This window comes from Trachypithecus francoisi, unplaced genomic scaffold (genome assembly GCF_009764315.1).
Source record: "Trachypithecus francoisi isolate TF-2019V2 unplaced genomic scaffold, Tfra_2.0 Lachesis_group5, whole genome shotgun sequence".
NCBI lineage: Eukaryota > Metazoa > Chordata > Mammalia > Primates > Cercopithecidae > Trachypithecus > Trachypithecus francoisi.
In genome coordinates, this window is record NW_022681470.1 from 108,125,402 (window position 1) to 108,143,583 (window position 18,182).

The 18,182-nt window shown below is 36.5% G+C and overlaps 1 protein-coding gene across 1 annotated transcript in view; it reads left to right on the top strand.

Annotated features, from left to right (window-relative positions):
• The window catches only part of RSBN1 (round spermatid basic protein 1), a 51,374-nt gene extending 33,638 nt beyond the window's left edge, over positions 1-17,736 (top strand). The window contains exons 3-7 of the mRNA XM_033198438.1: positions 1,286-1,423; positions 1,736-1,878; positions 11,144-11,311; positions 12,377-12,485; positions 13,136-17,736. Coding sequence (XP_033054329.1) covers positions 1,286-1,423; positions 1,736-1,878; positions 11,144-11,311; positions 12,377-12,485; positions 13,136-13,609 — 1,032 coding nt within the window. The 3' untranslated portion in view covers positions 13,610-17,736. The remainder of the gene's footprint in view (positions 1-1,285; positions 1,424-1,735; positions 1,879-11,143; positions 11,312-12,376; positions 12,486-13,135) is intronic.
• Positions 17,737-18,182: the final 446 nt, after the last annotated feature.

The window sequence follows — 18,182 nt, forward strand, 5'->3', positions numbered from 1 at the left end:
GTATGTTAGGCTTTTAGATTTAATCTGCATTTTAACAGAGGTAGAAAATGCTAGGTAACTGATCTGAAGTGGAAATTCTGGTTAAATGCAGCATTTCTAGTCTAGTCCATTGCTATGTATTGGAGGTTACATAAGATAAGAACATACATGAAATGACTAGAGGAATAGGATCAGATTGTATGGAATTAATTGATAGATTCCATTCAAATGCTAGATAGGATGCTCTGGGCTACATATTTGTATAGGATATGCCCTCAATTCACTAGAGAGTTGATACAGTGAAAATGTATGTTGCCCATAGGTAACATTAGACTTCAGAGAAGGGAGAGATCATGGAGTATGACCAGAAAGACTTCTGGAAAAAAAAAGAGCTTTTGAACTGCTCTTTGAAAGATGGATACGATTTGGGTGGACAGAAAAGAGGACATTCCAGATTGGCCAAATTCAAGAGAAAAATCACTGGAGGTAGAAATAAGTGTGTTGTAAGTTGAGTAGAGAAAAAAGATTGGGGCCAGGCGTGGTGGCTCACACCTGTACTCTTAAAACTTTGGGAGGCCAAGGCAGGTGGATCAGTTGAAGTCAGCCTGGCCAACGTGGTGAAAGCCTGTTTCTACTAAAAAAATACAAAAATTAGCCAGGCGTGGTGGCGCACACCTGTAATTCCAGCTACTTGGGAGGCTGAGGGAGGAGAATCGCTTGAACCCGGGAGGTGGAGGTTGCGGTGAGTCAAGATCACGCCATTGCACTCCAGCCTGTGGGACAAAGAGTGAAACTCCGTCTCAAAAAAAAAAAAAAAAAGATTGGTCTGTCTTGGTAACAGTGAGCCCGGTATCCTGATATCTGGGCTAAAGTGAAGACTTTGAAGCTAAGGAGTACAAAATGAACATGGAAGATTAATCTGACCATGGTCTTTTTTTCTCCCTGCCCTGATGATTTTACTTTTACATGTTTTTTTTCTTAAATAAAAAATCACACTCTAAAATACTTAAAATATTAAAAAGTTAAAAAGATCATTTTTAGAGAAGTTTAAGTATTAGATCTTAATGTCTTCAATATTTCTTTGAGATGTTCAGGCTAACTCACACATTGAAATTTGCTGGTGGCAAATGTATTCGTGTATTTGTCAGTGTGCTTGGGTGCCTCTCTGACTTTTTTCAAGGTATTGACCATTCAGTTCTTAGTTTGTAGAAGAAATGGCAACATTGGAAACAATAACCTATTTTAATTCTTTAATTATATTATAGTTGTGCCTCAGTCCATTTTTCCCCCTTTCATTTTATCTTAGGTCAACAGGACGTACTGCTGTGGCACCTACCGAGCAGGTCCTATGCGGCAGATAAGTCTTGTTGGAGCAGTAGATGAAGAAGTTGGTGATTATTTCCCAGAGTTCCTTGATATGTTAGAAGAATCACCATTTCTGAAAGTGAGTGTTAATTAAGATTATTAAAGTTTTGATCTTTACTTAAGTGGGCCCTTTATATGTTGAAGAGTATTAAGCTAATATTGCCTATTGAAATTAAATTTATCCAGTGTTTTGCATAGAAATGTTTAGATATAATATTGGTACAAAGTACTTAAATTCAATTATTCTTTTTAATATAAATTACTATGTAGCATTTGTTTCTTTATATACAGTTGTAAAAAAGTCTTCTTAGAACTTTTATTTGGGTGGGGGGGATTAACTTATAAATCACTGAAACGATTTTTTAATGTGACTAATCCGTCTGATTTCTAGATGACTTTGCCCTGGGGTACACTTTCCAGCCTCCGACTCCAGTGTAGGTCCCAGAGTGATGATGGACCTATAATGTGGGTAAGGCCAGGAGAACAGATGATCCCTACAGCAGATATGCCAAAGTCACCCTTCAAAAGACGACGGTAAATATTTCTTTTCCTCAAATAAACAAAACTACTTTTTTTTAGTTGGTTGCTTATAAAAATGAGCACAGTTTGAAAACCATTTGTCTTGGGCTCCCTTAAGTAAATATTTTAGTTGTCAGTTCCTTGTTTCAGTTCAATCATCACACAGTTATCACAGTGAGGCATTTTTCTAAAACACAAATTTAATTTTTACTTATTTTTTAAAAACCTGTGCCCTAACTGCCTGCAGCATTAAAAGATCAAATCCCTTAGTGTGGTTTACAAGGATCTTTCATAATCTGGTCAGCTGTACCTCTTCTAGACGTATCTGGTTTTAGTCTTCTCCGGCCATAGTGAATTCACTTTCCAAACCATAGTCTATCATAGCGCTTTGCTTTTGCACTATTTTTTTTTTTTTTTCTTGAGATAGGGTCTTACTCTGTTGCCCAGAGCTAGAGTGCAGTGGTACAATCATAGCTCACTGTATTCTTGAACTTTTGGGCTCAGGAGAGCCTCCCAAGTAGCTGTGCTATAGGTGTGCACTACCATGCCCATCTGATTCAAAAAATGTTTTGTGTATTTTATTTTTGTAGAGATGGGGGGGGGTCTCATCATATTGCCCAGGGTGGCTTTGAACTCCTGGCCTCAGATGATCCTCCTGCCTCAGCCTCCCAAAGTGTTGGGGTTACCGTCCCACAGCAAACTTAATACATTTTCAAAACTTAGCTTGAGCTCGGTACAGTGTCATATGCCTTTAGTCCTAGCTACCTGGTAGGCTGAAGTAGGAGGATCACTTGAGCCCAGGCCTCCACAGCAAGATCCTGTCTCAAACCAAAACCAAAACCAAACAAAACTTAATTTGGACGTCACCTCCTTTGTGAAGTTTTTCTTTCCTCCCTTAGGTAACTTTGCTACAGTGTTCTGTTCATTAAAGTTCTGTTTACCTGTTTTTATTTTTTACTAATATTTGAGGTGTGCTTTGGAAGACAGGGACTATTTTGTTCATCTTTGTCCTCATGACATATACTAGGTAACCAGTATTTGCTACATGAAACCAGTAACGTACCGTAGTACCGAGCCTCAGTAATTCATATTGTGCTAACATGTTTTGTGTTTCAGACTCTTAAGACAAATGTAGATTAACTCACTCTCTAGTACTTTGAAAAATCTAATTTAATGAGACCGAAAATGATTTATACCTGCTTAGACTATGAAAATAGCAATTTAGCCAGGCGCGGTGGCTCAAGCCTGTAATCCCAGCACTTTGGGAGGCCGAGACGGGTGGATCACGAGGTGAGGAGATCGAGACCATCCTGGCTAACACGGTGAAACCCCGTCTCTACTAAAAAATACAAAAAACTAGCCGGGCGAGGTGGTGGGCGCCTGTAGTCTCAGCTACTAGGGAGGCTGAGGCGGGAGAATGGCGTAAACCCGGGAGGCGGAGCTTACAGTGAGCTGAGATCCGGCCACTGCACTCCAGCCTGGGCAACAAAGCGAGACTCTGTCTCAAAAAAAAAAAAAAAGAAAAGAAAAACAGCAATTCAAAATAAGTGCCCAGAAGTGAGTTTTAATGAACTAATCTAAACCTTAACTTAAGACTCATAGGAGAATGATACTTGAGCTAAGTATGGAATAATCTTAGGTACTTGAAATGCATGAAAATACTTTGAGAAAATTATGTACGAATGCAGGGTGGTGGGATGATAAAAACCCAGGAGTTATTTGAAAGTTCTGCACATTGTTAGATTATAGCAGTTTTTGTTGCAGGATGACGAATCTTGAAATCTTACTAAATTGTTAAATACTATATACATTTTTTGTTCTGTAATCTTCCCCCCAAAAATCACCATCATTTGTTCCCTGAAAAAAGTAATACAGAAGAGTAAAAAGAGGGCAGGCGCAGTGGCTCACACCTGTAATCCCAGCACTTTGGGATGCTGAGGTGGGCAGATTGCTTGAGTCCAGGAGTTCAAGACCAGCCTGGACAACATGACAAAACCCTGTCTCTAGTAAAAATACAAAAATTAGCGTGGTGGCACGCTCCTGTAATCCTAGTTATTGAGGTGGTTGAAGCATGAGAATTGCTTGAACTTGGGAGGCCAAGGTTACAGTGAGCTTGCAGTGAGCTGAGATGGTGCCTCTGCACTCCAGCCTGGGGGACAGAGCAAGACTCCATTTCAAAAAGGAAAAAAAACAAAAAAGGAAGAGTAGAAAGAAGGCAGGCTGGGTGTGGTAGCTCACACCTGTAATCCCAGCACTTTGGGAGGCCAAGGCAGGCGTATCACCTGAGGTCAGGAGTTCGAGACCAGCCTGACCAACATGGTGAAATCCCATCTCTACTAAAAATACAAAAATTAGGTGGGCTTGGTGGCAGCCGCCTGTAATCCCAGCTACTCGGGAGGCTGAGGCAGGAGAATTGCTTGAACCCGGGAGGTGGAGGTTGCAGTGAGCTGAGATTGTGCCACTGCACTCCAGCCTGGGGGACAAGAGCTTCTTTGTCTCCAAAAAAAAAAAAAAAGAAGGCAGAAAGCCACCATTTAGGCATATTAACCTTTCAAATTATATATAAATAAATAATCTTTTTACAAAAATCCATTGTTTGTGTGATGTTTACTTTAAAACTTGGGAATTTTTTTTCCCTTAGGCTTATGCGTTATATCAAGATGCAGCTGTATCATTTCTAAACAACTGTGTAGTTTACTGTATGGTTGTATCAAGATTTGTTTAACCAATTCTTGGTTTTGTTTTTGTTTTTTTCTTTGAGACAGGGTCTTACTCTGTCACCCAGGCTGGAGTGCAGTGACTTGATCAGGGCTCACTGTAGCCTACCTCCCAGGCTCAAGTGATCCTACCACTTCAGCCCCCGAAGTATCTGGGACTACAGGTGCCTGCCACCATGCCTGGCTAGTTGTTTTTTTTTGTTGTTGTTGTTTTTAATTTTAATTGTAGGCCTCACTGTGTTGCCTGGGCTGGTCTTGAACTCTTGAGCTTACGCAATCCTCCCGCCTTGACCCTTACCAACTCTTTATTAGTGTAATGTTTTCCCAGGTTTTCAATGTAAACAGTATTTTCAAAACATGATACTGGTGTGCTGGAGCCAGTTTGTACCTGTTCACAAAGGCCATCATTAGCATCACTTTCTAATTCCACATCGTGTGATGTCACGTTAGTAACTGGAAATTGTGTTAGGTGTATTTATACCATAGAAATCAGCTAAAATCAGCCACCTCCCCAACCCTCAAGCCAGAGGTAAAATATATAGAGCATACCACTGATTGTATGTGGATGGATGTTTGGTAGATACGTATGTTTGTGCATATGTGTGTTTCTTTTCTTTTTTTTTTTTTAATATTTTTTGAGACAGTCTCACTCTGTTGCCAGGCTGGAGTGCAGTGGCGCCATCTCGGCTCACTGCAACCTCCACCTCCCAGGTTCAAGTGATTCTCCTGCCTCAGCCTCCTGAGTAGCTGGGACTACAGGCATGCACCACCACGCCCAGCTACTTTTTGTATTTTTAGTAGAGACGGGGTTTCACCATGTTGGCCAGGATGGTCTCAATCTCTTGACCTTGTGATCCTTCCACCTTGGCCTCCCCGAGTGTTGGGATTACAGGCGTGAGCCACTGCACCCGGCCATGTGTGTTTATATTCTTAGTAAAAATTCCTAAAGGCTCAAAGGATACACATTTCTAATGGACTTCCAGAAATATACCAATTTATACACCCACTCATATAATAATACAGTTCCCCTTTTTCTTATACTCTCCACTAACATTTTTAACTATATTGATCTGATTGGATAAAAATGTCTCATTTTATTTTATTTAAAAAAATTTTATTAGACAGAGTCTTGCTCTGTCACCCAGGCTGGAGTGCAGTGGTGCGATCTTGGTTCACTACAACCTCTGCCTCCCGGGTTCAAGTGATTCTCATGCCTCAGCCTCCCAAGTAGCTGGGATTACTGGCGTGCGCCACCATGATTGGCTAATTTTTGTATATTTAGTAAAGAGGGGTTTTGCCATATTGGCCAGGCTGGTCCCAAACACCTGGCCTCAAGGGATCTGGCCACTTCGGCCTGCCAAAGTGCTGGGATTTCAGGCATGAGCCACCACGCCCAACCCCAAAATGTCTCATTTTAATTTGCTATTTTTTGAGGGGTTTCTTATTTTGTCTTTGGTGATTTCCTTTATATATATTTCTATTTTGGTGTTTTTCTTTTGTAAAAATCCCATATATATTATGACTATTAAGCTTTTTTCCCCTTCTGTTCCAAGTTTTTGTCTTTCAGCTTCAGTATTTTTTTTTCTTTACTCACAGAAGTTTTTGTTTATATCTTTCCTTTTGAAGTTTCTCCTTTAGCAGTAGGCTTAGAAGAGCCTTCTCTTATTCAGTGTTATAAAATACTCACCTACATTTTCTCTTAATACTTCTGTGATTTCAGTATTTACATATTTAATCTACCTGGAATTGGCTTCAGTATAGAGGAAGAGATTTACATTTTTCCCAAGTAGTTAGGCAGCTGTACCAACATCATTTATTTAATAATTCATCTGAGGTGCCATCCAATTTTATTTCTATTGGGATTAAATATTCTTTTTTTTTTTTTTTTTTTTGAGGCGGTGTCTCGCTCTGTCGCCCGGGCTGGAGTGCAGTGGCCGGATCTCAGCTCACTGCAAGCTCCGCCTCCCGGGTTCACGCCATTCTCCTGCCTCAGCCTCCCGAGTAGCTGGGACTACAGGCGCCCGCCACCTCACCTGGCTAGTTTTTGTATTTTTAGTAGACACGGGGTTTCACCGTGTTAGGCAGGATGGTCTTGATCTCCTGACCTCATGATCCGCCCGTCTCGGCCTCCCAAAGTGCTGGGATTATAGGGATTAAATATTCTTAAGTGAGGCATTCAAAAGCATTTTGAATTAGAATTGAATGAATCAATATGTAAATGCTAATGTCCATCTTTTTGTGTTAGTGAAAACTTCTTGTTGCAGAAAATGATGGAATCGATGTGAGAAGCTTTTCAGTTACCAAGGACACTGCTACTGAAGCTTATCTTTGGATTTATGAACTCTGAAGTTAAAGAAATGTGTACAGAGGTTTTTAAATATCAGATAATACAGCAGGACTTAATAATGGAAAATCCTGCCCACTTTTCCTTCCCAGAGGCAAATATATTTTTACGAGAGGCAAAACCCATTTGTTTATAATACTTTTAAAAAAAGGCTTTGGCAGGGTTTTTTTTTAATTAAAAAATGTTTTAATCTTGTGTATATAATAGTTGTATATATGTATGATGTACATGTCATGTTTTCATACAGGTTTTGATTTTTTGGTATGATAGCAGGTATTCCTTCCTCTTACCTGTTCTCTGAATAGTTAAATGACCCCTACTTTATCCTCTTCCTCATTTCTTCTTTCAGTCAGCTGTCCCTACACATTGCTGGGGTTAATTCATATTCTGTTTTAAAATTATCGTTAGGTCTTACATGCCTTGTCAATAAGTGGATTCTAAAATTTTATGGCTAGCTGTGTTTACTGCAGACCCAGCTAGTAAGTTATTAATTCATATTCTAAGGTTTCAATGTTATGTCATCACTCAAAGGAAGAATATGCAAAAGCCTCTTTCTTTTCTCTATTTCACCTACGTACTTAAAACCATGTCACATTTTTTGAAAGTTTTATATTTGGTATCATAACTTCTTTAAAAAAAAAAGTCTTCTGTTTTTCCTGCAGTTTCTGATTGCCCTGTTTTTTGAGGTAAGAACGTAAAAAAGTGTTCTGTTTTTCCTGCAGTTTCTGATTACCCTTTTTCTTTTTTTGGAGGTAGGAACATAATAAACTTTTCTTGACCATCTTAAATATCTTCTGTTCTCTTTATTGCTTTACATCTTTTTATTTATTGCTTCCATTCTCCTTACTGCTTACAGGGTTAGCGTTAAGGTACATTACTTTCTTCCAGAACCATGCTGACTTTGTCATCTGTCTATGGCTTTCTTTTATAACCCTTTTTTTTTTTTGAGAGGGCATTGCTGTTGTTAGCTACCTAGCATTCTGTTCTTTTATCATATCCTCATGCCTTTCAGAATCTTTTTTCGTACTCTCTGCTGTAACATGTCAGTTTTTTAATAAAATCTTTTGGGACTCTGTGTTCTGCCTATAGAAGGCTTATTTCAGTTATCCACCTAGGACTTCGTATTTAATGCTTTTCTGCATTAACCTATGGTGGTGGTTTTCCTAGATTTATTTCCTTCTCTTGCTTAAACACATTCTCAAGGAATAGTCTAACAAAAAGGAGGTATTCTGAGTCATTATATGTCTGAAAATTTCTTTTTCTGTTAATAAACATGATTTATAGTTTAGCTGAAGTCCAGAAGTTGTGTTGTCTCTTAGTATTGTTAGCAGTGCTCTATTGTCTTCTGGCGTCTAATATTATTTATGAGAAGTCCTAATGCTAGTGTAATTTTTATTCTTTTGTAGGTAGCCTATTTTTTTCTTGTCTGCAAGCTTTATAGCATTGTCTATCATCAGCAGTCTGAGATTTCACAGTGTTACGTCTTGAGTCTTTCATTCTTATTTTTTAATTATACTTTTTGTTGTTTAGTAGTCACCTTAAATTGAAAGATTCATGTCTCCTTTCCTTTCTGATAATTTTTCTTACCTAATTGCTTGGCAGTTTCTTCTTTATTTTCTCTTATTTCTTTCTGAAACTACTATTGGTTGAATAATAGATCTCCTGGTTTGATTGTCCTCATATTTCCTCTTATCTTTTTGCTTTTGATTCTGAGACATTTACTGGACATTTGTCTTCTAACCTTTCTTTGGTATTTAAAATTTTAGCATTGTTCATTTTGGTTTTTCTCTGTCAGGTTGCTGTCTTCAGATAGCTGGTGATTCTTGGTTGACCCATTCATATTTTAAAATAAAGCATTGGGTTCATTGTGAGTTCTATTTATATTTTGGTGAGTCTTGTCAACAGGTAGACAATTGTCAGTTGTCAACTTAGAGTGAACAGGCATAGAAATGGACACTAAATGATATGCCCAAATATCAGAGGATTATGTTCTATTTTTGTGGCAATTTCCATGTGTTTAGAGAATGTGCAGTTTTTCTGACTGAAAGTTTATCAGGATGTTTTTCGCTATAAGCAACAAAAATTTTGATTCAAACTTGTTTATAAAATAAAATGTCTGTCTTGTATATCGAGAAGTCCAGAGAGGTTGGTTCTAGACACCATATGGTCAGTGTGTCAATGCTGTCATCAGGGGACCAGATTCTTTCCTTTTCTCTGTTCTAACATTCTCTTGGCCTAGGCTTTGCACTTGCACTAGCTCCCTTTATAGTTGCTAGATGGCTGAGGCAGTTCTAGACATCACATCTGGATCTGGCTATATCTAATAGAAGAAGATAGTATCTTTTCTTGTACTTTCTTAGGAGCTAGGAAACTTCCCAGAAGTCTCTTCAGCATATTTCCTTTCATACTATTAGACAGAATCTGTTCATGTCTATTCCTGTAGTCACTGTCAGGGGAAATGAGCCTACCATAATTTACCAGGACTCATCAGAAATTAACTCTGGAGCTTGTGAATGAGGTCACATACAGGGCAGGATGAGATGCCTAATGAAAATCAGGGTTCTGTCAGGGAATTAAAGGGGAGGAATGGATGCTGGGTGGGTAGCCATAGTCTACTCCATGTGGGGCAAAATGCCTGTCTACATTTTTTCCTGCAGGGATGACTTGTTTATTTGCAGAATTTCACTTTAATTCCCCTTTTCTCAGCCTTACTTCATTTCTGTTCATCATTATTATGCCTGGCTTCTTTTTGGACTCAGGCTTTTCCAAGGTCTGTTGGGCAGGTCTCCTGCCTTTTGCCTGCTGATCTCTTTTTATGTATTCTATGCCTGTGGCTTTCTCTGCTCAGTTCTATTAGTCTCAGGTACTATGATCATTTTCCATCTTGTAAAAGTTTGCTGATACTGCTTATTCATTAATTCATTTCCTTCATCACTTATTCACTATCATCTTTAGATTATTATACTTAGAAATTCTTGAGCACATAAAAAAGCAGAAAATAATATAATAAACTGCTGTGTGTTTAATATACAATCAACAGCTGTCAACTCATGGCTAATTCTGTTTCATCTGTACTCTAATCCATTCTCCCATCTAATCCCCACTTCCCCTATTATTAGTTTGAAGACTTTTACTTTCGTTTTAATGTAGAAGGAGATAACACGGATGCCTAGTTTGCAATCTTGAATCAGAACTGTAGTCTAACTATAATAGGTTCATTGCTTGATGCACATGGCAAGTCAGTACACCAAAACACCAGACTGCAACAGAGAAAGAAGTTTAATTGTAGGGCCACTAAAAGAGGAGATGGGAGGAAATCTCAAATCTGTCTCCCTGAGGAGTTTGGGGGTTAGGATTTTTAGAGGTTTTGGAATGGGCTGATGTGTGGAGATGTTCATTGGTCTGAGAGTACAAAGTGAAGTCATGGACAAAGAGATGAATAAACTATTCTCATGCTGATTAGGTTTTTCTGTGGGGGTCTTTAAATTGGTTGGCAGCAGCTGTTTGGCCAGAATTCAGGATCTGCTTAAGCCATTCTTAGCATGGGAGATTCTGTCTTAAACAAAAGCCTTATGATGCTAATAGTAGAATTCTTTTTTTAAAAAAAGTATATATGTGTGTGTGTGTGTGTGTGTGTGTGTGTATATATGTGTATATATATATATATATATATATTTTTTTTTTTTACAAAAAGGTTTCCCACTTCAAGAAATTCTATCTGTAGGAACAATGGGGATGCAGATGGTCAGTATCTAATGTTACCTGACTTGTAGTTATAAGAAAGTGGGTCTAAGTGCAGCCTGATTAACACTTAATTATAGCTATATTTCCATCCAGAATTTTTGTTAACTGTATGAGGGCAGCCTCACTAGTAGCATATTTTGAGAGTTGGAAATAAGATGATTGAGGGTAAAGGAGCCTTAAACTTTGACTTTTATTTTCTGTTGCTACACAGAAGCACTACATTTGAGCCTAATCTAAGATAATATTTTCAGCTTTATTATGGCACACAGGGAGAGGAAGGTAATTACATTAAGCATTATAATATAGTGTGTTAAATGCTAATGATCATAATCATTGAACCCTTCTCAGTCCTCATGTTATTTAAATCTGGTATTTTAGCAGACTTTTTTGTCTTACTGGTATTAATTAATTTTTTTCTTTTTTTGGTCTCTTTCTTCCTTGCTTACCCTTTGTTTAACAACCAAATCAACTCTAGATCAATGAATGAAATAAAAAATCTCCAGTACCTACCTCGGACCAGTGAACCCCGCGAAGTCCTCTTTGAAGATAGGACTAGAGCTCATGCTGATCATGTAGGTCAGGGGTTTGACTGGCAGAGTACGGCTGCTGTTGGAGTTTTGAAAGCTGTACAATTTGGTGAATGGTGAGTTAATTGAACTCAACTGCAAGGTTGGTTAATATTGTATAAGACAATGTGGACTCTATTTAAAAGGTTTAGGACTAGTTTTTAAATTGTGGTAAAATACACAGTTTGCTATCTTAACCATTTTTAAATGTACATGGTAGAGTTAAGCATAATTACATTGTTATGAAACAGAGCTTCAGAACCTTTTCATCTTGCAAGGCTGTAACTCTGTACTCACTGAACAATTTCTCTTTTATTCTCACCCCCAGGCTCTGGTAACCATCATTCTACTTTTTGTTTCTATGAATTTGACTACTTTACATACCTCATATAGATGGAATCATACAGTGTTTATCTTTTTGTGACTGGCTTATTTCTCTTAGCATTGTCCTCAAGGTTCATCCCTGTTGTAGCAAGCGTCAGAATCTCCTTCCTTTTTTAGGCTGAATGATAATTCATCATATGTATATACCACATGTTGTTAATCAGTTTTTCCATCAGTGGGCGCTTGGGTTGCTTCCACCTTTTGCCTTTTGTGAATAATGCTGGTGTGAACATGGGTGTATACATAGCTCTTCATGTCCATGCATTCAGTTATTTTGGGTATACACCCAGGAGTGAAGTTGCTGGATTATATGGTAGTTCTATTTGTAATGTTTTGAGAAACTGCCAGACTGTTGTCCATAGTGGCTAAACCATTTTACATTCTGTTGGGGCCCATTTTTAACAAAGCTCAGGACATAGAGATACAAAGTGGTGAGAGGACCACAAATGCAACTAGTTTAGAATAAAACTATTCTTTTTAGCCATTTTTGTTTTAATTTTACAACAGCAAATCTGATTTTTATGGCTTAAGTTTTAGGTTTTTTTCAAATTAAAAAAAAATTGTATACCTAGTCCTTAGAAACTATGCATCTATTTCTCTGCTAGTAGAAGCATTTCCAAGAACAAAGGAACTGAAATTTTTTCATTGTGAGATGTTTGTCTCTAAAACTTAATTTTGTTAGTTTGTCTCTAAAACTTAATTTCATCATTTTTCATTGTGAGATGTTTGTCTCTAAAACTTAATTTTGTTAATCTTAGGAGTGACCAACCTCGCATAACCAAAGATGTGATTTGTTTTCATGCTGAGGATTTTACTGATGTTGTACAGAGACTTCAGTTAGATCTTCATGAACCTCCAGTTTCCCAGGTAAAAACTTATTTTTTATTACCATTTGAGATACTGGAAATAAATATCTATACCCATTTTATTTTGAATTTTATCTTGCAGTCTGATATGTGGGATAGTGAGTTTAATTTTATTACCATTAAAGACTGGGGTGGGGGTGGTGCTGAGAATCATTTAAACAGAGCTTCCCCAGCAGAATGCTTGAAATCACTTCAATCTTTGGGATACCAGGTGCGCCTGGGATGGTTAGAGGTCCCAGGTGGCTCAGTTATGGCTATGAGCTGTCTCACTTGTTAACCCCATTGCACTGTGTCCCCTCAACTGCAGAAGGCTGAAAGACACACTAAAAGAAAAGAACACATGTTGCCTTTATGTGTGGTAAAGAATATTGGTACTTAGCTGTACTTTGAAATACTTAAATGATTCTCTAGGCCATCCTGATTTTAACCTGTACTTTGTTACTAAAGAGGTAGTAAAATAGGAGGAAAAGAATTTCCCAAGCATTACAAAAATTTTTAGAAAGTTACCTATCATTTAGTGTTGCTTAATTTTAATTTGATTGTTGTTATAACACATTTTGTTTCTACTGTTTTCCTTTGCTAATTATAATATTTCATTTGACTAAATTATTACATATTTTAAAGTCTCACGTAACTTTTTTCTTTCTTCAGTGCGTACAATGGGTAGATGAAGCTAAACTAAACCAAATGAGGCGGGAAGGCATTCGTTACGCTAGAATTCAGCTTTGCGACAATGACATCTACTTCATCCCTAGAAATGTCATTCATCAGTTCAAAACAGTTTCGGCAGTGTGCAGCTTAGCCTGGCATATAAGGCTTAAACAGTACCATCCTGTTGTGGAAGCCACTCAAAACACAGAAAGCAATTCTAACATGGACTGTGGTTTAACTGGAAAGCGAGAATTAGAAGTTGACTCCCAATGTGTGGGGATAAAAACTGAATCTGAAGAAACATGCACAGAGATTCAGCTGTTGACAACTGCTTCATCATCCTTCCCACCTGCATCAGAACTTAATCTACAGCAAGATCAGAAGACTCAGCCTATTCCAGTTTTAAAAGTGGAAAGTAGACTGGACTCTGACCAGCAACACAATCTGCAAGAACATTCAACCACTTCTGTGTGATATGTACATATTCAAACACATTTTTTAACTTTTTTAAATTTTGATGTGAAGTTATAGTTTTATAACTGGTTTAAGTTAAGTTTTATTGGAGAAATCTTGCCTATAATTCTATAAAGAGAAATGACATTCCACAAATGTCAAGCATATCTTTTTTACACAGATTATGCAAAGTTAAGAGTTGTATCTTATCCCGTTAGTACAGTATGTAATAGTGGGTCTGCTGCTACTTTCTGTTTTAAGGTGTGAGGTAACAATTCAATCTCTTCTTCAAATCAAAATGAGAATTCTCTGGAATAACAGATTCTTATTTGGTAAATTATTCACTTCCCTTAATTTTATCTTGCCTTGTCTCTTGCCATATTTGCTGTTTTTATGGATAAATCAGATTTATGGTTTAGTATTTGTGTCTTTATGGCACAGGTTCAATTTCTACAGTAAAAATGGCATAGGTTGCAGGAAAGAATTCCTGCATCTGGTACATGGGCAAGTAAGTTATTTAGTTCTAACCACAAATAACAAGTAGTTTCTAAGGAAATTTCAGTGGCTCTCTGGTTTCTTAACAAAAGAGAAAGCACAGCACTTTCTGATCCAAACTGTCTTTTTTTTTGTATCTGTTATTTAAAGCCCAGTGGATATTTCAATTAAAAAAAAATCTAAAGATGAATAGTCCTTGGTCATTCATTATCCATGGCTCATTAATCTCTTCTAGAATATATGCTAACTATGGAAGATATTTTGGGTAAAAGAGATAATGTTGACATGATACTCTATTGTTCTGCTTCCTGGCATCCTCACATTTTGTGGGGATAATTTTGCTTCCTAAACTGATCACAACTATTAAACTTAGAGAATAATAATAGTCTTGCTGATGAGGCTGCCATATTTTGAGCATCAATCTTATGATAAACTATTCTTGTCACTTGGCATCAACCTCTTCATGATAAGTATCTACTACTGAGACACTTCAATTCACAGTTTTAACTCGTGAATACCTGGGTTTATTTACTATTACTCTGTGTTGCTATTTTCTAACAAAGAATACAGCACTAGACTTCATCCTAGAGTTTCAGGCTAATGCTTAGTGCCTGAGTATTTAAATTTTCTTTTCAAACAGGCACAGTTCACATTGCTAGTATGGTCCTAACTTTCTGTTATTTTAGAATGTTAACATGATTCACATTATACTTTATCTTAGTTAATAATACAATAGGCCTTTTGTTTATTAAAGGAAGAGTACTCCCCACACCTAAGACCAGATTCTTGTATCTCCCTGGTTACAGTGCAATTTGGAGATTTTTTTTTTTTTTCCTGGATGATAAGATTTGAAATATTTACATTAACATAGGCAGAAAAAAAAAAAAAACAAGATGCTGCTTGATTATGTCTGTCACCATGAAAACTTAGCTGCATCTTTTGAAATATCAAATATGAATTTTCTCTAAAATATTCTGAAATAGGTTAAATCTTATATAAATATTACTTTGTGCAATATTGTTGTGTAGTTAAATGCATATTAGCAAAGTATAGAGGTCACTGTGTAAACAGATAGAAAAGTAACCATCAGCAAATACTGCAGTGATTAGTTAGAATCTGTATTATTCCTTATATATATGTATATGTATGTATTTGTTAACAAAGGATGAAGACAAATAGGGATACATTTCAATGTAAACCATTTATGAATTGGAAGTGATGTTGGCTTTAGTTATCTTTGTAAATAAGGTAATTAGAATGGTATGAAAGGTAATGTGATTATTGCAGGGGTGTTTTTAAATCTTGGGTGTAAATTCTAGGGTAAATTCCAGTTTATCAATACTAGTTTTTAACAGGACCTGCCTTTGAGGGTGTTTTTTTGTTGTTTTGTTGGGGAGGGGTTTAATCACAAAGTGTGTGGGTTTGGGTTACTTCTTGTTTTTATTTTTCTGTCCAGAAGAGCTTTACCAGGCTGTGCAAAGTAAAATTCTTCTCAGGCAACATTTGCTTTTAAAAATAATCATGAAGAGAAGGCTGTTAAAGCAAAAAAATTTTTTTTTAATTTTTTCTTGTCTTCCAAGATCCGATTTCCCTATCTCCCACTTGACATCCAGCAGATGCCATCTGTCATCGAAGCTGGTCATTGCTAATAAACAAGGAGACTGTCTCCTGACAGCCAGCACTGTGTATTATCACTCAGGAACCAGCGGATCTGCAAAGACCTACAATCAAAAGCAAATCCCCATTTTCCTTTTATAAAACATTCTACCCTCACCTCCAATATAAACACATTAAGAGTACAATAAAAATGTTTAAAATCATGTACTAATAAATTCATTGTATGTTAGAATTGCAATAGAATGGAGAGAAACATTTAGCTAGTAATGTATCTGAAAACTGAATGTCCTATGTGAGTATTAGATTTTAATAGCATGCTTTAAAGACTGATGAATATAAAAGCAGAAGTTTTGCATTTTTTACTGGTTTCAAAGCTGTATCCTAGTTTAGTGATACAAATGATTGCAATTTTTCTAAATCATTAAATTACTTGGTTTGGTGGAGTGAGGCATGGAGCAATCTGGCGTCTTCTGATTTGTTAAAGTAGTGATGGGAGTGAAGTTGTAACTGAAATTTAAGCTGATCTTCCTTTTTGGTATATTATCCGTTGTGCCAGCTCTTGAGATTACTTGCACAATGTGGCTATAAGTTTTAATATTTTGTGGAGCAGAGGGATGGTTTTTAAATGTGCTTATGGAAAGGACCCAATAAATGAGTATTCCTAACTTAGTAAAGTATAATAATTTCATGGTACCCATTAAAAAGGATAAAAGTCTTCCTCTTGCCCCAGAAGTAATTCTCGATACCAAGATATGCTAGGAGTAGGATGATTCAAAGCGGTAACCCAAATTCATAAAGCAATAATAATAAAAACCTACATAGTATGTTCCCTCCTCCAAAGTTTTAACTCTAAAAATTGATTCCTAGGTTTACTTGTACTTTTAATTTGCTTATTCAGTACTTAGAATTTGTTTAACTGGTACTTTTATTATTTTTTAGTGAAAGACTTTTGAAAAGTGCCCTTTCCCCTAAGAGACAGTTGGAATACCAGTTGACAATTACAAGCTCTTATAGGGGGGAAAAAGGAGCTTATTAAAGTTCTTTACTAAACTTTGGGAAAACATGTCTTGCATCAGTCTTACTAGGCATAAAAGTCACACTTAATGACTGGAAAAAACTTGCTTATTGCCTTTCCTTATATAAATATTGTCTAGAATGAAAGCTAATATAGGAACAAGACTCCCAAATCCATGAAAACCCTTAGTGAATATATTCTTAATCATTAATATTAGCCCATTATATTTTCATCTGTATTTGCCATAAAAAATTTATTTGCATTTATGCCTTTAGGATAATTTTGTATCTTTCTAATCTTTTATCATTGCTACAGGTTTTTAAAAAAGAACCTTTCACTAGCACATGCCAGAGGTTCACATCTGTGCTGTTTTGTTTTTCAAACAGGTTGTAGCTGTATTTATTGGCCATGCAAGTAGAGGAAATGCACAGTACAAATGTTTTTCTTTAGCACGTAAGGGACCTATCCTTGTCTTGAAAGTTTGTTACTTTAAAAGCAAGTATCTCTCCATAAATATTATGGCCTTCCATTTTCTTCATACATTTTTTAGGATCCACTTGTGCATGTAGTTGAGACCACTGTCTCTTAAAATATAGCACTTTTCAATTCTCTGAAGAAATACTTATGTACTACTATCACATGTTGTAAATTTTCATGTAATAGTGTTTTCTGTGACTAAACTCCATTTTGATTGGCAGCTAAGACTTTTTTTCCTGTGGCTTTTATTTATCTAAGAGGTCTTTGCATATAGATGAAATGTACATTTGCCTGGCGGACTATTTGCGTTGTGTGGCCTTAGTTTGTTTATTGACATTAACAAGTGTTTTAAAAAGGTTTTTAATGAATAGTCTTAAATCTAAATTTGTGTGAATAATCCTTTTAACACAGTGCTTTTTTGTAGCTGTCTAAGTGTGTTAAATTGTTAAGCTATTTCTTTGTAAAATAGGACAATGGAATGCATAGTTTTTTTTTTTTTCCTGTAAAGTATTTTTTTAATAAACAAAGTCTGATTTGTCCTTTACTGGTGTTTCATCACAAAATGCATAGCATATGCGAGTTCTAAATACCTGGAACTTATTTTTAGAGGACGAATCCTTCACCTACTTTATCCCCTACTACTTCAAAAAAATTTTTTAGAAAATCTTACGACTTTTCTTTCTAAAGATGTCTGGGGAAAATTCCATCCATATTGAGATGCAATTAGTTTGGGGGAAGAAGAAAAAAATCACTTGGCATTTGTTATAGTTAATGCCTCTTAATTGCTTAAATTAGTGTGTATCTACTTAAAAGGACAGTCTTAAATTTGTATTCTGGTGATGTGGATTTTCTTGAAAGTGCATTGAGTATTAATGAAGATGGCGTATAGACTTTTATGTCATTGATGTATTAATGCAACACCACAAAATGGATTTCTTTCCTCATCAGTTTTTGTGTGAACTTACCTTTAATTGAGGTACCTTTCCTAAG